The sequence below is a fragment of the Musa acuminata genome, chromosome BXJ3-7 (genome assembly GCF_036884655.1).
Source record: "Musa acuminata AAA Group cultivar baxijiao chromosome BXJ3-7, Cavendish_Baxijiao_AAA, whole genome shotgun sequence".
In the NCBI taxonomy this organism is placed as follows: Eukaryota; Viridiplantae; Streptophyta; class Magnoliopsida; order Zingiberales; family Musaceae; genus Musa; species Musa acuminata.
The window spans coordinates 12,033,260-12,055,443 of record NC_088355.1 but is presented as its reverse complement, the minus strand read 5'-3'; the positions used below and the strand labels follow the sequence as shown (position 1 = coordinate 12,055,443).

Genomic DNA, 22,184 nt, shown 5'->3' with positions numbered 1-22,184 from the left:
CATCCCCGCGGTGGGACATCTCCCAACGCCTCCCCATAAACGTGTGTACCTCTCCGCTACCTCGGGCTCGCTATCGCCTTTCCCACGGTGCTTTGGATTCATCGAAGTCCGAGACCGAGCCAACCGGTGAAGCTCACCTACCTCGAAGGTAAATTTCTTCAGCGCCTCGTCCTCTCCCAAACTACCAATCCATCCTCACCACCATTGGTTTCTCGATCGGGTCGGTCTTTCCATCTTCTCATTCTTGGAGCGAATCTTGAATAGGGTTTCCCGGCGACCCCTTTGGATCCGGCAATGTGGAGGCTCAAGATCGCGGAGGGCATCGGCCCGTGGCTGCGGACCAACAACAACCACATCGGAAGGCAAGTGTGGGAGTTCGACCCGAGTCTGGGCACGCCCGAGGAGATCGCGGAGGTGGAGAGGGTCCGGGAGGAGTTCCGGAAGAACCGATTCGAGAAGAAGCACAGCTCCGATCTCCTCATGCGCTTGCAGGTATAGATAAAAAAGGTTTTTATTTTCTCTTAATTCTATGGTCGGTTACAAAAGAAGAAAAGGTAGAAAAGCTGCAATTAATAGTGGAATAGTTGCATAACATCACTTGCAGAAAGGCGTCCAAGATTCGAAACGTTAAAGTATGATTTTCTATATCCATTTGTAAATTGCTAATTTGGTTATCGTTCCAGCCGAGTCTAAGCCTATAAAAAGCACATCTAGGAAATTTATCTTTGTAATTAATGACTTGGAACTCTGGAAGTTATCTTGTGACTACTGGAGTACGAATCTTGAAATTTCAGTTTTGCACTATAGCTTATGGTCTAAAATAATACAATGGTGCCTTGATTGTTCTGAGTTCACGTAGTGGTGCTGAGTACCAAGGCAGAACATACTGATCTATGGAAGGTCTCACCAGTGCCTGCACTATGGCTAATGCCAATTACATAGCATAAAAGAAACAAGAAGAAAAGCAATGTCAATATCTTTTATGGATTTCCATATGCTGCCTTCCTACCCTAAATAGAAGAAACACAACCAAGTGGCTTATGTACTACAAGTTATTATCTTGGACTCTGACCTTCACCCGGCAACTTGTAATTATTTTCATTAATGGATTCCCTTCTCTGAGTAGAAATATCTGTTCATCCGTCCTTCGTAGCTGAAATGAATGTTAATGTAATTTTGGTTCTCAACCCTTGAGAACTTTGGCTTCCTTGAGAACTAAGGGTTCTCTTTTCCCTTTTGAACGTGCATTGTTTTGTGCAGATGAAAGTTTTATTTAGCATTTTCTTTTTACTTTAATGCAGTTTTCAAAGGAGAATCCACTTGAATTGGACTTTCCTATCATCAAGCTACAAGACCATGAAGATGTCACAGAAGAAGCTGTTCTGACGTCCTTAAGAAGGGCTATCAGCCGAATTTCTACCCTCCAAGCACATGATGGACACTGGCCTGGGGATTATGGCGGCCCAATGTTCCTTCTGCCAGGATTGGTATTTGCTCTTATTTGTGGATAAGATAGATTCTTAGAACTGAATCCTTTTGGTTCTTTTTATAATTCTGAAAATTTTCTTCCTTTGGTTATCTATTTTCATATGGAAATGGTTTTTTTGCTTCATCTATGTGCTCAACATACTATCTTTATTCACTTTAACATTAGTGAAGAGCTTGATGTTTTTTAGTTTGTTTGTCAAATAAAGCTAGCAGGAAAACTAGTGGATGTACATTTTGCTGAATGAATATAAAGCATTGAAGAAATAGGATTCCATCGTTAGACAACTAAGTCTTAATATCTACTGTGGCTCATTTTCTGCAGATCATAACTTTGTATGTCACTGGAGCCCTAAATACTGTTTTGACACCAGAACATCAGAAAGAGATCTGTCGATACCTATACAACCACCAGGCATTGACATTTTCTTATTTTTTAAGAATATTCATTTTATTTTTGTTTCGTAAATTGTAATTATAAGTTATGAATCATGCATTGCAGAATAAAGATGGAGGCTGGGGTTTGCATATTGAGGGTACAAGCACTATGTTTGGTACAGCTTTGACATATGTTATTTTGAGATTGCTTGGAGAAGGATCTGATGGTGGGTTTGGGGCAATGGAAAAAGGGCGAAACTGGATCTTAGACCATGGCAGTGCAACTGCTATAACATCATGGGGGAAGATGTGGCTCTCTGTAAGTGATGCTTTCCTTTTCTTTCCATGTTTTTCTCTTTTGATCGATAAGAACCTGAAGGCTATGGATTGCATAATTGGGTTAGTTATCCCACAGCAGAAGTCAGCCTATGTAGGCCAATCACACCACACCAGAAACCATGCACCACTCCATTAATTTTTCCAATTGCACCACATGCTTTGCATTCTTGTTGGACCAACCACTGGAATTCACAGATCACCCACAGTCCAGCCAAGAAAAAAACATATTGAACAACTATGTTGCCATTGGTGGTAATGAAATCCCTGACCACCTTATAATGAGTTGTTGTCACTCGTTTATACTAGTTTTTTGGTCACAAATACAGCTGAAGATCCTTGATGTTTGTGTTTTATTTTAGGTACTTGGTGTGTTTGACTGGTCTGGTAACAATCCTTTGCCCCCAGAAATGTGGTTACTGCCATACTTCCTCCCAGTACATCCAGGTGCGGACATCTGCTATAATACAAAATAAGGAACAAGAGAAACTGCATGGGAAAAAAAAAATCATAGGCAAATCCTGTTCTTTAAGCAGTACAACTTCCTACGAAATATAGCTTGTGTGATGCTTTTTTATGGAGTTGAATTTGATCTTCTCCTTATTACATAAACTTTCCAGTACTCCCATATTAAAATATCATTTTCTTCCATATAACTGTAGCCTCTGCTTTGTTCTGGTTGTGCATGTCACAACTGAGGCTGCCTCTTGCCTTCAAATGCATATGATAATAAATTATGTTCAAAACTTTGTAATATGAACAACCTTGAACCATCACTTATTCTCAAAACCACAACTAGGAAAATACATATTTTCTTTGGTTGCCCCATACTAGTTATGTGTTTCAATGAAGATTAACAAATTGCATCATCAAAACTCCAGCAGTGAATACTATTTTTAACTTGGCATTTCATTGACCTATTAATAATTTTTTATGCCAACCAATATAATTTCTGGATTTAAAGTCTATTAGTTTTATGCTTTTATATACTGTTGTCTTATTTTGTAGGACGAATGTGGTGCCACTGTCGGATGGTTTATCTACCCATGTCATATATATATGGAAAGAGATTTGTTGGTCCAATTACACCAACTGTTGTATCACTAAGAACGGAGCTATATAATATTCCATATGACCAAATTGATTGGAATCAGGCTCGGAATGAGTGTGCAAAGGTTGGTGACATTTATTTTCACAAGCATATTGTCCTACTAGTAGGATTTATCTCTAATGGTCTAACCTATGTATCTTTGCCTATATATATATATATATATATATATATATAGAGAGAGAGAGAGAGAGAGAGAGAGGTCAACATAGATAATGGAACAAGAGAGCATATTGGCACTTAAAAGGCAAGGCAAAGATCTCAAGTGCCTCAGGAATGCCAGCTGCTCAATGGCATCACAAGTTATGCAATTTGTGTTTCACATGCAGTGTTGTGTGCTAGAATGGGAATATGAACATGTTTCATAGTTTGGTACCACATTCAGGACATAGCCGTGCTTCATGTTAATTTGTGTGGGCATTCTCAGCACAACAGTCAATGCTTGAAGGCGATTCTTAAACCATTATTAGTATGTGATTCTTTCTTGAAGCAATCCATACTATGGTTACACTCTATAAGACTCCCATATATGATTTTACTACTTTTACCAGTATTTACTGTCTCCTACAAGGATTAACATGCCAATCAATACATGGCAGAATGAGGTTAAATGTACTATGCCAATAATGTATTTACTTGTGCCCAATAGATTTTTTTCTAAAGGTGCTGAGATATGCCTTCTTTAAATTTTGGTCTCTTCTGGCCGAGGGCATGCTAGTTGGTACAACATAATTCAGCTCCTAGCCAGAAGGTATTGGCATGCTAGTTGGCACAACATAATTCAACTCCTAGCCAGAAGGTATTGGCATGCTTTACAAGATGGCAATCCTTAATACTATATATCACAACTATTTTGGGACTGCCCTTTTACAATGGTAGATTTCCTTAATCTGACTTATCTATTGCATTAGTTTGTCCCTCGTTTGCACAAGTTGCCTTGGTTAGAGATCAATTTAGAATTTAACTAAGTTGGGCTTGTTTCATATAGGAAAATTTGTCAAAGATTGGAGGATGTAATTGACACTTAAAGATTTATTCCTAGTTGATGCTTGTTAGCTGATTTATCGTAGACCTCTATCATAGTGATCTTTCCCTATGATTATAGTATGCAGAGTTTTAGTCCCTTAACATTTCAATAATCGGCACTAAAATCTCAACATCATTATTTTTCTTGAACATCTTAAATATGATTTACATATACCAGGGATCAATAAAGATAGAGAAACTCTACAGCTGGTGGTTATAATCTTATCACTTTTAAGTACTTACTAAATGCTTGTTTCTTATGGGTTTTGATGTTTTATTTTTATCAGGAAGATCTTTATTACCCACATCCGCTGATACAAGATATCCTTTGGGCATCTCTGCATAAAATTGTTGAACCTATTCTAATGCATTGGCCTGGTAACAAGTTGAGAGAGAAGGCTATAAATACTGCTATGCAGCATATCCATTATGAGGATGAGAATACTAGGTATATTTGCATCGGTCCTGTAAACAAGGTAAGCATGAAAATTTCTTTTAAGACAAGGTGATTAGCTATTGTTTGGTAGATTTTGTTGAACTATTAAAATAAAATTGGAAGCTTTGGAAGAAATAGAGTTCCAGGAGAGCGAACATATCCATGTGACTTACCTCAAATATTAGGGACATTATGGCTTCTTATTGTCATTGGTAGTTGTTGACAAACAAACAAATATACGATCAACCATGATATGTATAACTTTGGGACTTAATATAAGAAAAAACAAATATGCATGAGCCAGACCCATATATCTGGAACATTTGAACTGTACATTTTCATTTGAAACAAAATAAGCTTGGTATGTGTTGCACTAGCTTTGGTAACAGCTTCATTGATTTCTGGAATAGTGTGATTTATGTTTTGAGTCTCACTGTGAACCCAATTGGGAGTCTCATGACTGGCTACCACTTCCCTTTCCACCACTTATTTCTTGTTATGATAATTCTTATTTGTCATTATTCTATGCCAAAGAACATCATATAACTGCACTACTAGTGCTAAATGACTATTGATCAAAAGTTTAGTGTCCCAAATTTAATAAGAATGACTTATAGAAACCTAAAACCAGTTGGGTTTCATAATGTTCTTCTTGAGTTTATCTAAAAATTTCATGCAGCTATCATGTGGCTGAGTTGTTGGTTACTAAATTTATGTAACTAGGTACTTAATATGCTTTGCTGCTGGATTGAAGAACCAAATTCAGAGGCTTTCAAGCTGCATCTTCCAAGAGTATCTGATTATTTGTGGGTGGCTGAAGATGGAATGAAAATGCAGGTCTGAAAGATTAATAAAATTATATATTCTATTTTTTTGCATTTCCTAGCATCATTTTTCAATTTATCTCCAACATATTTAAACAATTCATGTGCACAACTCTTTGAGAGCATTTTTCAAATTTCTTGGTTTTGTTTTTTCAGGGCTACAATGGCAGCCAGTTGTGGGACACAGCTTTCACTGTTCAGGCTATTATCTCAACTAATCTATCTGAGGAATTTGGTCCTACTCTTAAGAAGGCACATGAATTTGTTAAAAACACACAGGTTTAGCATCTTTTAATACGGATTTTTTTTTTCTATGTTACTGTTATAATCAGATTAGTATTTTCACATTTAACTTGCTCCTGAATTTGGAAGGTTCTTGAAGACTGCCCTGGTGATCTTAATTCCTGGTACCGTCACATATCTAAAGGTGCATGGCCTTTTTCTACTGCAGATCATGGATGGCCTATATCAGATTGCACTGCAGAAGGACTTAAGGTATCTCAATGTCTATTATTGAGCAATAATTATATTTTTTTTATCATTTTTTTCTTTTGCAGGCATCACTCCTGTTATCAAAGATTTCTCCAGAAATTGTTGGCTATCAGATTGATGGAAGGAAGCTTTATGATGCCGTCAATGTTATCCTTTCACTGATGGTAACATTAATTGAAAATCAGATATAAAACAAATCAATAGGTTGTCATTAATTATCACATTATTGCAGAATCAGGATGGTGGTTTTGCTACTTATGAACTTACAAGATCCTATGCCTGGTTGGAGGTAAGTACTTCACAAATATTCCCTTGCTGTTTACTTTCTGCATTTTTCTGTTGCCGCTTTTGGTTCTCCAGTTTATTTTTGTAATATGAACTGAACAATAATCGCTTAAGGATTCTTTGTAACTTATCATTTATTCTTGTACTCAAATTTGGCAAAGATCCAAGGTGATTTGAGGTGCCAAAGATTCTTGCAGCCTAGGTGTGAGGCGAGGTGCACATACCTTATTGAAGAGACACACAACACTTGAATAAAGAAAAATAATCTTAGAAATGCCCATATACTTAAACATGAGATTTAATTATTATTTACTGACATCTAAATTCTCAAGTGATTTTTTGGATCATTAACTCAAATGATGAAGAGGTGTAAGAAGAATGCAACAGAGGAAGAGAACAGAAATACCAGAGGAAAGAAAAGAAACAAACAGAAAAGGAGGATGGGATCAACAAACCAATATTTTGAAGTCTAATTGTTAAGGCTCCTTTTCATTTCAAAGTGTGGAAAAGCTTCTCTGCTGATTGATCTTTTTTTCTGTTTGTAAAAAAATGAAATTATTACCCCTTTAAAAATTAAAATCTAACTTGATCTCATTCATCACATAAATCAGATGGTTGATAATGAAGAGACTAATCATGGTTTGGGCTTAGGCATCATGGGCTAAGACCATGTAGTAACAGTGAAGATGACAATTGTATTTCAGCCATTTTCAACTTAGTTACATTCTGGCAGTGGGAAACAAACTAACCCACAGAACCTCTCTGTTTTTCCATTATTATTATTATATATATATATATATATATATATATATATATATATATGTTTGTATGTATGTATATTCTCTTTTGGACTCTTAAAAGGGTGGCCAAGCACACACTGTGTAAGGAAGGCCAAAGCACTTTGTGTTTGTGAGCATCTCTAATTCTTTGCAACAGATCTGAATCTATCTGTTCAATGGGTTGATTTCAAAGTAATCCTGGAGATATAGGCATATCTGGTTCATTTTAGTGTAAAAATGACATTTGATTTTCATGTGGTAATCCTGACTCTGTTTTTATCAGCTTCTAAATTCTAGTCATGTCCCTTGCATAGCTGCACTACCATATTGTTGACTTGAGTCTAGTGTTCAAGAATCATTCAAATCTCACTTCTAAGGCTTACACTACTCTTGACCAGCATTGGTTCATATATGTTCAATGCATCTTCATAAATTTTCTTGTTCAGTTTCCATTGGTATCAAAAATTTTCTAAAGGATCTATTTTCTAATCTCCCTAAAAAAAATGAAGCCTTTGAAGATAAATGTAAAGCCCATATTTTAATTTTTCCAAAAACAAATAATCAACTGCTGCTTGCTATTATCCTACAGTTCATGGAAAAACACCTTGTCATTGAGTTTTCTTGAGGATATCGTCCCTCTCCAGCATTCTTCTGTTGCATGCATAAAAATAGCATATACTGGCAAATCAAATTTTGAAATGCCATGGTTTCTCTTTTTTTATAACTGTTACATTTATGGTACTTTACAAATAATGTCATTATCAGAGAAATCTTATGTTTATGACATAAAATATGACAGGACTTATGTCAATTTAAATTGTTCTCTTCATTTCTATAAGGTATATATTTTAGCAGCATGCTATTGGAAGGGCCAATACAATTGCTGTCTCTCTTTTTCTCTCTTCACTTACTGAGATGCCTCTATTTTCTGCATAGATTATCAATCCTGCTGAAACTTTTGGAGACATTGTTATTGATTATCCGTAAGATTTCTTTACTTGTAATTCTTAATAGAAAATCTTCTTTAATCTAGGAAATCTTGTTTAATGTACATGTCACTTGCAGATATGTTGAATGTACGTCAGCGGCAATTCAGGCATTGACATCATTTAAAAAGTTATACCCTGGCCATCGGCGAGAGGAGATAGATAATTGCATCACAAAATCGGCTCGTTTTATTGAAAAGATTCAGCAAGCTGATGGTTCATGGTTTGCATTTATTTGTTGTCTATATTCCCTACACAAAATTTGTTTTCTTATGCTGTCATTTGTCATCAGTTGCCTTGTTGTGTCAGTATAGATATTTTCGCAATGTTTATATGCGCATTCATTTAAAAGGTTCAATGAATTATAGATGCAATCTTGGCCACTGGCAAGGGAAGATTATATGTATTCATTGTTGCATTTATTGTTGCCTATAAAAATCTGTCTTTCAGAACTATAATATATTGTTATATACTTATATATATGTATATTTGTGTGACATGTCTACACAAACATTCAATTAAAAAGTGTCTTTTATATTATTATTTTTGCAGCAGACTGCTGAAACTATTTCTAACAGGTATGGATCTTGGGGTGTTTGCTTCACCTATGGCATATGGTTTGGAGTGAAGGGATTAGTTGCTGCTGGAAGGACATATGAGAGCAGCTCTTGCATCCGAAAAGCATGTAACTTCCTGTTGTCTAAACAACTGGCTTCTGGTGGCTGGGGAGAGAGCTACCTTTCATGTCAAGATAAGGTTTGCTTCCAACTTATTTAATGAGACTTTTTCCCTAGTTTCTTACCTGAATGGGTGCCTGCAGCATCACTACTGCATATATGGATGCTATTTCCTCTTTCAACTTATGAGTCATGTATAAACAGTAGTTCTGCTTGTCAAGTTTCTATCGTTGCCTTTGTACAAAAATCGACAGCATCATCACTTTGCTAAAGCATTCAACAATGTTTTACTTTTTGATAATAGAAAAAATTTGATGCTGCATGTCTTAAATTTGTCTTTTAAAGAAGTCAAAAATTTATAACTACTATCAGTTCATTTCATGACCTTAGTTCCACATTGAACTGACCACCAAGGGAGTTGGAAGAAACAAAACAAAACTAATGATTCTTTAGTGTGGTATCTGTTGTCCTCTAAGTAAAATTCTTTAGCAGGTCCTTTGGGATGCTCACTAAGGCTGATGCAGATATTATTGGTCAGTTGGATCTTAACCTAGTTATCCATTTTTTCGGTCTATTGTTCAGAGTGCATGTTAACATGACATTTGAGATTTGACCATTTATATTCTAGCAAGAAAGACAATTATCCCTAGGTCTTAAAGTTACATTAACAATGTCATTACTGATTTGTTCATTTTGGCCATAAGGTGTCTATTTTTGCCAATACCTTGTCAGTTCAAGTGTAACTTGCTAAAGCTGCATGTAGCAACATAAATTTTCATCTGTCTTCTCATTTCTACAGATTGGTTTTGCTCAATGTAATTTTTACTACAGTATGTTTTTTAGTCTGCTTAATTAGTTAATTAGGTTAAAAAGCATAGCTAGATTCAGGTCTTAGTGATCAATTGAATACCCATCTATTTGATGAAGTCAAACAGAGCACAACTTAAAACATGCTGAAATTCAAATATTCTAAATAAGTTTATCAGCTATCTGTTATTTAGCTTTGGCAAGATTTTCCCAACCTGTATCCCACCTACTTGCACTCATTTATGCTATTTGGGGCTTGGTTGATTATCTACCAATCTCATTTGTACATGTATCAATTGTTGAAATGCATCCTTACATGATCTGGAATAGATGTCAGGATTATACATATTGACCGAATTGAGTTTCATTCGGGTGTTCCTTTATCCATAAACCAAATTTTTAGAACTCACTATCTTTTAAACAGGTCTACACCAATATTGAGGGCAACAGAACTCATGCAGTGAATACTGGTTGGGCTATGCTAACTCTAATTGATGCTGGGCAGGTTTGTTTCCTGTTCTATTTGCATATATGGATCCACAGTTATGTACCAGAATGACTTTTCTTTTGGCATATTATCCTTCCACTCTAATTATGAATACATATGCCATTGATTCACTGTATTTGCATGTTGACTATAATGCCATCTATGTGGATTTCATTTGACATTGTAGACAAATTGATAGAAGATAATGCATCAGTATATACGGAAATCTCATTTGACTCCTGACCACCATTGCACATGTTTTACATACTTTAGTTGATAAATTTATCCTTTATATCTCCATCACACTTGTGCTGTTGTCGATATTAGTAAATCAAATTTTGTTGTTGACCTGTCTTTGAAGATATCAATACAGTTTTAACTTTTAAGCAACTTTTAATTTAGGACATGTGACAATCAATATATTTTGTCATGATAAATTACAATAGTCTACATATGAAAGAATGAGATTTCCTTTTAACAATGAGGTAGTGTCCCCTTCATTTTATCAAACTTAAGAAGTAAAATCCGAAATTCAATGTCACTCGGAACATAATTAACTGGACATTTGTCACCTGTAGTAAAGATGCATATGCAATATATGTTGCTTTATGAAACTTTCTGTGTTGGTTTTGTATTTCTTTAAACTTAGATGTAAATAATATCATGGTATACAATTTCGAATAGTATCGCCTGGTACGTATCAGTCCGATGGCATACCGGTACGCGGATCACCTGTTATCAGACGGAACGTGCTACAGTATTAGAGCATTATACTGTAGCACTGCTACAGTGCTACAATAAGAGGAAAAATATTTAAAACCACTCGGTACACCCTGGTGTACCGAGCAATATATGGTACTGTACCGTACTGAGCCAACTTCGAAACATCGGTATAGTACGGTATTGCATACCTTGAATAATATAATCTTGCAAGTGCTCTTTGTTTTTGCTGGTGGATGAGATGACATGCTAAATCACCATGCCAATGCTGAGGTAGTGGTTGATATACTATTTGGTGAGGGAAGATTGATGAATTGTTTATATAGTTAAAGTGGTGATTTGTACCATGATTGTTGTGTGATTGTGATTTGCACCTTAGATTATATATATATATAAGCCAATTGTAAGGCTAGCTAAGTTCTACTAATTTAAATGTTAGAAAACGTGATATACAAAAAGCTACGTTTGCTTAGAATGCTAAGGTGGGTATGTGCATTAAAAATAAAGATAGTATGTAAGAACTATTACATCCATGAACAATTAAGAGCAGTTCCAATAGAGGTATATTATCTGAATGTTAGCTAGAAAACAACACATATATAGTTAGTGACGTTGAGGTGAGGATGCTAAAATGGATTTGTGGGCTCAGTATAAAAGGTTACACAAGAAATATTTCCATCAGGACGATCTAAGTAAACTTTATTGGAAATGATAAAATAAAAAATTTGATGTCACTTTGTTTCACTAGTGATAGTGCCCTCAATGGAACTCGATGGCAAGAGAAGATCTATGTAAGTGACCCCAAATTGCTGGGACTTTGTGGTACGTTGTTGTATTGTTGCAATGGCAAGGCAGCCTACCATGCAGCATTCTAACAGTTTGCTAACACTCCTTTGCAGCCAAATTTTAAATCCTTGGTCACAATAATTCTAGTACAAACAAGTCCACAAAATATATGAAAAAACAGTGCAACATTTCCTATTAAATATGGTATGTTCAAAAGACAATGTGAAAAGAAAAATACTGAATGTGGTACGTATTTGCCAACTATAAGGTACTTGTGCTGCCAGAATTGCTAGAATCGTTATTATCACATTCTATTCACATGCAAGTTTTAACAGTTCTTTTATGGCAAAATGTATTGTATGATGCGTAAGATGTAATATAACTTGGTCTCTTGATTAAACAACTGACTTGCCACGTGAAGGAGATCCTTTCTAAGATTTTAAAATTTCATAACTATGTTGGAGCAGTGTGAGAGAGATCCAAAACCATTGCATCGAGCAGCAAAAGTTTTAATAAATATGCAGATGGAGAATGGCGAGTTTCCCCAACAAGTAAGACATCTATCATCCTAGCTAGCTTTAAGCAAATGCAAAAATGGATGCTACAATTATTAAAGCTAGATTTATGGTTCACTACAATTTCCCAATTCTTGTTCATGCATATCTTGATTTACTGAACTATAATTTTAATATGGATCTACTGTTTGTGAAACTTATTAGATGGTATGTTATTTATCCATGATCATGAGTGGCACATCTATTGTTGTCATGCACATGTATATTTTATTAAATTAGTTCATTGAAAATTGTCATTTTCTCCTTCCCCTGCTCAGGTCTACTTGTTGATTATATTTTCTCTTCACTAATCTTGAGTTATTTAATTATGGTTGCCATATTCAATTATATTTCACGATCTCCACAGATAAATATACTGATGTAAGTCCTCTAATGCAAATACTAGCTTGGCTTTTTACCAAGAGGAAAAAGAAAAGCCTAGTCTTCCAAACACTTGGAAGGAACCAAGGTCTACTTTTCTAAGCTGGAGTCAGTGAACTAAAAAAATTCCATGACCCATTCATACATGATGGAATTTTTCACACCAGCATGCTTTAAGAACCTAGATGTGTTTTGCTTTCTTTACTTATGATATGTTTCTTTGTGCAGGAGATTATGGGGGTCTTCAACAGAAACTGCATGATCAGTTATTCAGCATATCGAAATATATTTCCAATCTGGGCTCTTGGAGAATATCGAAGCCGTGTCCTGTGCCCTAAGAACAATTGAGTTTCTCTTCCTTGCAGTATTATGTTCAAGCTCTAATAACAACCGAGTTTTCTCTCTTGCTATGTTTTGATTGGAATAATTCAGGATTTCTCGTCAGCATAATGTCATCTGTCCGATTTTATTTTGTTAAGGTCCCAAAGCAATTTTGTTTCAGTCATTCAACTTTTAGTTCCACAGTTTAATTGATCTTGCATATGGATTTCATGATCTGGAAGTGAAAGTGCAAGTTGGAGGTGTTAGGCTTGTAGTGTACATTGAATCTTAGAACTGTCATGCCATGCTTAGAACATTGGCAAATTGCTGGAAATTCTAAAGTAGGACATCATTATACTTCTTTTGTTGTTAAAGGAGGCCTGGAGGTTGTTGCTTAGATTTCTCATAAGCACATTCGAGAGACTAAGGGATAGTTTCAACAGACAGTTATTTTCTTTTGTTTTTCTCTTCGCCTATTGCTTTATTTTCAGAAGGAAAACATTCCTGTTACTGTGTGCCTTGATTCAGTAGAACGAGAAGTCTTGTGTATGTATAAGTTCTCAGGAACTTGCTTGCACCTAACCTAAGTGGCAAGTGCTGATTTCTTCAAGATAAATAAGAAAAAACAAAGAAGATGCATTAATGAACCTGTTCTGGTTCCCCAGTATTGCCAAATATGGATGCCATTGAAATGTGCACCAATCAAATAGTGAGTCATATTTATATGTGTATTAGAAATGGTGAATTTTGAACCCCTGTGTAACCTGAATCTGTTGCTTGTGAATTTGACATGGTCACTGAAATGTTGCATAAATTATAGTCATTTGTATCGGCACATTGTTTTGGGACTTACTCGATGCAATGAACATGTGTGTCTGTGTTCTATGCATTGGATTTCAAATAAAGATGTGTGTGTAGTTCTATTCTATGCCACACATACTTATGTCAAAGTTGTTACCTAAGAGTGCATTAACACAAAAAAAAAAGGATAAATGGTTTGTTTTGTAGGTATTATTGTTTTTCCTGCAGTGATTTGCTTGTCATGCTTGCTTTTAAGTCTTCATGCTGGTCATTGGTTTTGTGCTTTATCCTAATCATACAATATTGGTGTTCATATCCATTTAGATAAGAGTTTAAGCATGCCTATTTTAGATCGACTGTTTTTGGCAAACACGGTCACTTATTGCAACCCATATTTCGACTTTGACTTCCTGTTAAATATACGTGTATGTATATGTTTGATATAGCAAATGTATAGATCTCATAATGCTGTTGAATACCTTTAACTAATAGTAATTAGTTTGAGTTAAAAAAAATAAAAATATAAAATACGTAAAGCGCCATTAATATTCTCGCCAGCACAATCACCAAAAGTCGATCTAAAATAATAGTAAACTCTTGAAGATTAATGGCAAAACTGTATCGGATGCACAATTTTTATGATTTTTTAGGAATTATGTATCTGCTAGACTTGAAATTTTAGAAACAAATACACGTATGTTATATGATTTTGGCAGAAACAAAAGGAAGAAGCTATCCAATAATACGACATTCAAGTTGGAGGTGAAAGTGCATAGTCAATCAGTTGACATTTGCACAACGGGCGTTATATTAACCTAACGTACTTACAACCCTTGTGACTTCCATGGTTATCGGCAACCCCATCCCATGCTTCAACATGGCAACCATTTAAAAAAATATAAAATATAATTTTATAATTATCAATCAAATTCTTATTTCTCATAACTCGTCAATTACCAATCATAATGGACATCTTCTGGATCCACTGGACTTGCAATATGATATCTTAAATCTTAAAAATATTAAATAAAAAATTAGTTCTCATATCTTTCTTTTATTTTTATTTTTATATTATTCCATTTAATTATTTATCATTTTCATTATTTTACGTCAACGATGATAAAAGATGCTGAAGAGAAGAAAAAGAAGAAGAGGAAGAAAAGATAAATGTATGGAATGAGTTTATTTTATTAGAATTAAGTGATATGTTGAGAATATTAAAGTTTTTTACAATTGAATTGTTTATAGAAATCTTCAAAATTAAAAGCTTGAAATAATTAGTAGTAATAAATAATATTATTAGGTGCGGAAGAAGGTTTAAGAAAAGGCAAAAGGGAAAGCAAAATATCAAGCTTGCGGCTCTGCTCCCCGACCGCACTGGTCGTCGTCTTCCTCCACCCCAAATCTCCCCATAAAACCCCTCAATCAACCCTCCTCTCCTCCGCCGACCTGGCGACCGCCTTCTCAATCCCGTGCGCCGCACTGTGCAGTCTCGATTGCGGTACGTGTTGCTCGAATCGGTGCTTCCTATGCTCAGATAGCTTCCTTGTTCCCGCTTATAGGTTTTCTTGATCGTCCTGATTCTCGGCAATGATTGGTCGATCTTGTAAACGAGGTATTATCTTTGGTTGTTCCTATGAAATAGATTGATCCCTGTGTCTTAATCTTGTTTCGATTTGGATATAACAGGTGTCAATGAGATACTGGGATCGTTTTATGGAGTCTTTTGGGACTTCTTATTGATTGAATTGGTGTATAAATTGAGTTTTTGGTGGTAGGATCGAGTGAATTATAGGGTTTCTTGAAGAAATTTGTGGGCTTTTGGTTGTTGCTTCGACTGTGAATGGCGGAGGGTTCAAAATTTTCTGGGTTTATTATTGGTGGTGGCAGTGGCGGCAATATTGTTGGGAACGGCTTTTATGATATGGGGTTCTATCGGAAGCTCGATGAAGGCTCCAACATGTCCATGGATAGTGTTGGAAGCCTGCAGACGAGCACTTGTGATGGATCCGTTGCCATGTCCTTGGAGAACAGCAGCGTCGGATCGAACAACTCGAGAACTGGAATTCTGCATCATAATGGACTCCGCCTGTTCCCGGGGGCCAACTTCTCGGTGGGGCACAGCGTGTTGCGACCCGGAAGGGTTTCTCATGCTATGAATGAGGATGCATTGGCTCAGGCTTTGATGGACCCACGATATTCTACAGAGTCTCTTGAGAACTACGATGAGTGGACCATCGACCTCAGGAAGTTGAATATGGGGGTGGCCTTTGCTCAGGGAGCTTTTGGGAAGCTCTACAGGGGCACTTATGATGGAGAAGATGTTGCTATTAAGTTGTTGGAAAAGCCGGAGAATGACCCTGAGAGGGCACAGTTGATGGAACAGCAGTTTGGGCAAGAGGTTATGATGCTTGCAAATCTCAAGCACCCAAATATTGTCAGGTTTATTGGGGCATGCAGGAAGCCAATGGTGTGGTGCATTGTGACAGAGTACGCAAAGGGTGGATCAGTGCGGCAGTTTCTCATGAGAAGGCAGAATAGGTCCGTGCCTCTAAAGCTGGCCGTCAAGCAAGCACTGGATATCTCTAAGGGTATGGAGTATGTGCATGGGTTGGGATTTATACATAGGGATCTCAAGTCTGACAATCTACTTATATTTGCGGACAAATCGATTAAGATTGCTGATTTTGGGGTTGCCCGCATTGAGGTCAAGACTGAGGGGATGACACCTGAAACTGGAACTTACCGATGGATGGCTCCGTATGTGAACTTGCATTCTTTAGATTTTTAGCATCTTTAAAACATCTTAAAGTCCTTATTAAGGGTTGCAAGCTTATTTTAATCATCCATTCATATCCATGGCTGTAGATCTTTTTATGTTCAAGTTGGCTTTTTTATTTTTCTTCTTTTGTGTATGGCCATGCTGCCATTATATCTACCAACATGTATGCTTGGAGTTCTCAAGTCTGCTATTACCCAAAATTCGTGAGACCATTTAGTAGAATATATTGTACTTTTCTACTGCCTACATGGGTGAAGAATATTAGTTTCAGGAGCAATCATATTCAAGCATGCAACTTCATTTAGGTTTCTCTTTTGAGTTTCATGATAATGATCTCTTTGTTCTGTCATGCACACCACAATGTTATTTATCATATCTATTGGTTAAGATGATAATTTATTTTATTGATTTACCAACTCCTGACATTTGCCCTAATTGCAAGCATCAAATGCATGACTAATTATGCACTTTGTTCCATGGTAGACGTTTCAAGTACAGTCGAGCTGCAAAGCATCTCTGCTGTTGTCAATTGAGTTGTACGAAAGCACCATGTGGTCTAATAGATGTTCTATGTGGGTGAAAGCCAAAATTGTTTAACTCATAACTAAATAAGCCATTGAAATATTAGTTCTGTAGCTTGGTCATCGGTCTATACTAGTAGCTTTAGTATATATCACTGACATGTGGATGGATTAACAGACAAGATAATGCATGACCTCTAGCTGCTTTAAATATTTTTCAATATTAACCTTTATGTATACAGACTACCAAAAATTAAACTGCTCTGGTGCTTGTCGACTCTGTTGCATCTTTGGTCCTAGGCTATTTAACTGGGAGCGAGTTAATCTGTTGAGGATTCATAGATTGCATGCCTTGAACTAGTGTATTGTTTGACAAGTCTGGGTTTAATTGTTACTAGCAAATTTCACATGTTAACAGTTGTTACACTCCTGGTTTCATGATGATATATGTATTTGGAAATATTGTTGAAGCATATGATCGTTCATCACTGTATCATCATCTGTCCATGCATGTTCGTATGACCTGTCATCCTTATGGAAGTTCCTTCAGACTTGCGGTTAACAATTTATGTGTGTCCTTTTTCTGATGCTTGCTCATTTCTTATATGCTAGCAGATTTTTCTGTGGTGTCTTCATACGATTAGTGAAGTTTATATTGGATTGAACACTTTTTTCCTTGTTCAATTTTTTATTAGCAAACACATTTGTTAGGCACGAGTTCCTGTAGGTAGTTTGATTAGCTTATGAATGTTGTTTGCTTTTTCTCTCACAAGTTTTATTACTGATATGTGTGAAAAGATCTGAAATTTTAGATTGGAGCTCTTTTTATTTAGTGTCATGTTCTCTAGTATACTTCTCAATCCAATGCAAGTCAAAACCTGTACCCAAAGGTTAATTTAGACTGATTAATTGTAATTTGTGTCTTATCCTGCCTAAAACCTGGTGGTTTGTACATCCACAAAGAATGTATGGCAATTTTATATTTTACTAATTTGATAAATTTATTCTCAAACTAATTACGATGATTATATTCTAGATCTAATGACTACCAATATTCAAACTACTGACTTTTATGTTTGTTTTCTCTATCTTTTTAACGCATTTATTTAATTTTTTGTTAATTTTGGTGCTTCGACATGATCATTTGATGCAGAATTATCTGTTGACCACACACTTTATTCTCAGGGAGATGATACAACACAGACCATACAATCAGAAAGTCGATGTTTACAGCTTTGGCATTGTTCTCTGGGAGCTAATTACAGGGATGCTTCCATTTCCAAATATGACAGCAGTGCAAGCAGCATTTGCTGTCGTGAACAAGGGAGTGCGCCCGGTTATACCACAAGATTGCCTCCCTGCGCTCAATGAGATAATGACCCGCTGCTGGGATGCTAACCCTGATGTGCGCCCTTCCTTCTCTGAAATCATCACAATGCTCCAAAGTGCACAAGAGGATGTTATGAATACTGTTCGTAAAGCACGCTTCCGGTGTTGCATACAACCAATGGCCATCGACTGAGAAAGGTAGTGATTCATGCATGAAAAACACCTTCTGAATCGAAGACAATTAAGAGAAGGTTGGTTGATTCGCCTTTGTAGAAGGTCACAGTTCAAAATACAATCATGGATATTCCTTTGCTTACAAAGTGAAATAGGTGATTTCGATCTTTGTCTGGACTAGATGGTTCATCTTTCTGTTGTATAGGTATAAATGAAAAATATTAGCTTGAGGTTTACCACTAGATCGACTGTCATTGTTGTGACTTCTGAAATCGGTTGAATACAACAAGTTCTATCATTTGTGTATCCTCTACTTCTACCAACACTGGTTTCTTCGGGTCATGTACGAGTGATGACAATGTGATGGGTGAGTTTTTAGGTTATAATTGATGTTACTTTGGGTGCAGTGCAAGCCAATGTGGAGCGTATTACTGATTTGCATTCATTTTCTGTCTTTAACCAGGTAATTGTGAAATCATATTCACAAAAATACTGGTATGAATGTTGACAGTCAGCTGTGCATTACATGTACCTCTAAAATTGTAGCTCATTTTTCCCTTTGTTCACCTCCCTACTCAAGTGTCTTCATGATGCTGCTTTTCTCAATAACGGAGAAGACTATATAGAGGCTATTCATCTTGGTGATGCAGGTGAGATGGCTTTTCTGTTCTTTCCATCGTAAGGTGACATGAGCATGAGAGAGAGAGAGAGAGAATTGAATAGTGTCGTAACAATAATCATTTATGATTTATCTCTAATTATTCATATCATTCTCTGCACAACTGGTTTTTTATGCTCTCTCCATTCGCTTTACAAAGAAACATTTATCATCAATGAGGAAAATTTTATCTGAAGTTAAAACCATCAAAGGCTCTCAAAATTTTTTTCATCTATACCTTATCAATTAGTCTAGTTGGTTGGTAAAGCCTTTGGTAATATATATATATATATATATATATATATATATATATATATATAGATGTAATTATGGCTTGATGTAGAGAAAACCTACAAAAGCACCATCAAACAAGATACATCATTTGGTAAGTCACCAATGCTTCTGTCACTTGTATTGTCCAAGCAAATAAATTTAAAATGGATTGGAATGCATGGCCATGAATCTACTGACACAACTGAAGCTTGAGACTGGTAGTAGCCTGAATAACATTGTCCTTAGAAAGGACGACGGATAAAGCTTGGTGGCAGGATAAGGAAAAGGGTTAGGAATTTCCAGACATGAACACTCTTGACACCATTTAGATTGAGAATCAACAACGTGATTATTTATTGTGAAGTGATATGTTCTTGGTCCATTCAATCATCTGCCACAAAGGAGATTGGAACTGTAATTATCACCTTAGGAACAGAACATCGCGACTAACTTAGAGTAAGCTATAGATTATCCAAACAAAAAACCCATCAAACTTCTTTAGCTAAATGCAAGGGGAGAAAGGCGTCTGCCACCAACAATGTTAGCAAACAAAGTTCTTAAACGGACTCTGTTTCTTGAATTTGATACATGTTTCATCACAATTTGCCCGATTGCAAGTTCCTACAATTTTACCCCATTTTGTCATTTATACCATCCACTACAAATGGTCAAATTAAACATGGCACCACCAAATGCATTCTAAGAAAAGTTGAGAGAAGCTATTCTTTGCGACTAGATATCAAGTTACCATAAAATGTTGCAGAAAGCATTGAAGAACCAGGCGATACTGTCTCTGGCTGTTGTTTTGTGCTGACGTGGATTACGATAAGATATCGTCTTCAGCAGCTTCACTTTTTCTTATCAAACTCAGACAATTTATGAAACCTAGAAGATCACTGAGATAGCTATTGAATAATAATTGGTCTAAGCTATTTATATATTATCTCCTTTAATTAATTATCATTAATATTTTAGTTTTTATACTTTCAAAAGTTATATTTGAATCATTACGCTTACAAAAATAAATTATTTAATCATGTTTCTCCTCACGTTATCAATTATGCTGATGAAAATATTATATGTGCTCAATGATAAACCGAAGTGAAGCACGACCAACACATGCTCAGTGATAAATTCTACGATATTTTCATCAACAAAATCAACGAAGTAAAAAGAAATGATATTAAATATTTTACTTTTATAAATATAAGGATCCCAATATAAGTTTTGAAAATATAAAGATCGAAACATTAATTAATTAGATGAGATAATATATAATTAAACTACTAGCTAAACTAAACAAGAACAAATTGATTCCACGTAATGCGCTATTATAGAACGGAAGTGAGAGAGCTGCTGTCGATAATTTCCATACGTCTGCACGCTCAAGTGGGACCCTTAGATATGGTGTTTGGTTACTTGAAGATACGTATGCAGCACAGACCCACAACACACAAACCGAGTAAACGTAGACTTATGTACGTTGATTCTTCTGATATCCTACATCGATGTAAATATTATGCATTATATTATTATTTCCAATAAGATAACAAAGGGTTTCTTGATATCTAAAAGGAGGTTAGAGGGCGAAGTCTTTGATTGGCTATGACTTGCTGAGTAGATTCTACTCAGAACCTTTTGTCCCCTTATCAGACAAAAAAATCTGCAGGCTGGGAATTCTGAGCATACAGATAACGATGGCATGCACTACAACTTGAGCCTGTGCGAGAGAGAGAGAGAGCGAAAGAGGGTCGCTGGCGCAAAAATGGCTCAGGTCGCTGGGCGTTGACTGCAGATATTCCTGTCTACGCTGAGACTTCTGACTTTCCGTAGTGCAGACATTCCGTACGCTCGTAAGAGGGCCTTCGGAGCCTAAAAAGACGTAGGAGTCAATCGCGGGAATTGCTGGCTTGCGAGGCTCCTCCAATGTGTATGGCCAAACGTCCGACTGCTACGAAAGCATGCTACTTTACAAAAATATATTATCTTTTTGGTGTAATTATTCATTGATTTTAACATCTACAACACTCTTTCTTCGGAAAGCACAGGAGAGTAGGAGAAGAAAGAATATGTTAGGTAGAAATTAACATAGATTCTTGTGTTATTGTATAGCTTTATTTAAAAAATATTATGATATATTTTTGTTATATTATATGGTACTACCTAAATTATTTAAGATATATTATAGATATAATTAGGTTTTGATTAATTATCGACTAATAAAAAAAATTAATTATAGTAAAATTTCTTAGAAGATTACCTTAATAGGAGGGAATCTTCTAATTATCATCTTAAATACTCTGCTCTCGCATATAGAAAAAAATTGACCTCTTCGAGATAAAATAATCAATTATTGAGAGATTATAGTCTCTCATTTCTCTTTTATCTTTAATTCATTATCCTACGAAGGATATGAAGAGAGGAAAAAAAGAGTCTAGTTATTCTTACATATTAATATCGTTGTGACCTTTGAATTCGACGATTGTACGCTTGCAAATCGAATAAAGACTTTTTGAGTGATATCCAAAGGTACACATCAAAAATTTTGATACATCATTATTTGATTTTAATTTTTGGTATTAATTTTTTTTTTATAATAGTGACATGATCATGATTTTTATGCTTACAATTGGTATCAAAATCAAATTTTGAAATCAAATACTTTTGATCGTAAAAGTATTTCAGATCTATTTTATATTTAGATTTGTTTATTAGCACCCTTTGATTGCAAAAAAAGTGTTCTCCGATTTTGATTTATAATACTTGAATGTTCTATTT

General features: G+C 35.7%; 2 protein-coding genes across 5 annotated transcripts; both read left to right on the top strand.

The window, feature by feature from the left end:
• The first annotated feature begins 14 nt into the window (after positions 1–14).
• On the top strand, positions 15–13,025 carry LOC135643360 (cycloartenol synthase-like). 2 transcript variants are annotated; one of them, XM_065160198.1, is made up of 19 exons: positions 15–148; positions 265–492; positions 1,302–1,487; positions 1,811–1,900; positions 1,988–2,182; positions 2,562–2,646; positions 3,208–3,374; positions 4,621–4,809; positions 5,493–5,606; positions 5,750–5,872; positions 5,966–6,088; positions 6,151–6,249; positions 6,318–6,374; positions 8,086–8,132; positions 8,215–8,358; positions 8,714–8,891; positions 10,044–10,124; positions 12,080–12,163; positions 12,776–13,025. In XM_065160198.1, the coding sequence occupies exons 2-19, from the start codon at positions 295–297 to the stop codon at positions 12,893–12,895; spliced, it is 2,280 nt and encodes a 759-aa protein (XP_065016270.1). In that variant the 5' UTR covers positions 15–148; positions 265–294; the 3' UTR covers positions 12,896–13,025. The 2 variants fall into 2 exon arrangements, with proteins under 2 accessions (XP_065016270.1, XP_065016272.1); XM_065160200.1 differs by lacking the exon at positions 12,080–12,163.
• Positions 13,026–14,993: 1,968 nt separating this feature from the next.
• LOC135643640 (serine/threonine-protein kinase STY13-like) lies at positions 14,994–18,781 on the top strand. Of its 3 annotated transcripts, none has more exons than XM_065160853.1 (3): positions 14,994–15,284; positions 15,359–16,429; positions 18,126–18,264. In XM_065160853.1, the coding sequence occupies exons 2-3, from the start codon at positions 15,513–15,515 to the stop codon at positions 18,136–18,138; spliced, it is 930 nt and encodes a 309-aa protein (XP_065016925.1). In that variant the 5' UTR covers positions 14,994–15,284; positions 15,359–15,512; the 3' UTR covers positions 18,139–18,264. The 3 variants fall into 3 exon arrangements, with proteins under 3 accessions (XP_065016925.1, XP_065016924.1, XP_065016923.1); XM_065160852.1 differs by having other exon boundaries at positions 14,998–15,170; positions 18,158–18,781; XM_065160851.1 differs by having other exon boundaries at positions 14,998–15,284; positions 18,158–18,781.
• Positions 18,782–22,184: the final 3,403 nt, after the last annotated feature.

Coding starts and splice junctions, on each gene's coding strand:
- LOC135643640 (XM_065160852.1), top strand. CDS start 15,513: ATGGCGGAGGGTTCAAAATTTTCTGGGTTTATTATTGGTGGTGGCAGT. Junction 16,430..18,157: donor ACTTACCGATGGATGGCTCC/GTATGTGAACTT, acceptor CTTTATTCTCAG/GGAGATGATACAACACAGAC.
- LOC135643360 (XM_065160198.1), top strand. CDS start 295: ATGTGGAGGCTCAAGATCGCGGAGGGCATCGGCCCGTGGCTGCGGACC. Junction 5,607..5,749: donor AAGATGGAATGAAAATGCAG/GTCTGAAAGATT, acceptor TTGTTTTTTCAG/GGCTACAATGGCAGCCAGTT. Junction 12,164..12,775: donor ATGGCGAGTTTCCCCAACAA/GTAAGACATCTA, acceptor TTCTTTGTGCAG/GAGATTATGGGGGTCTTCAA.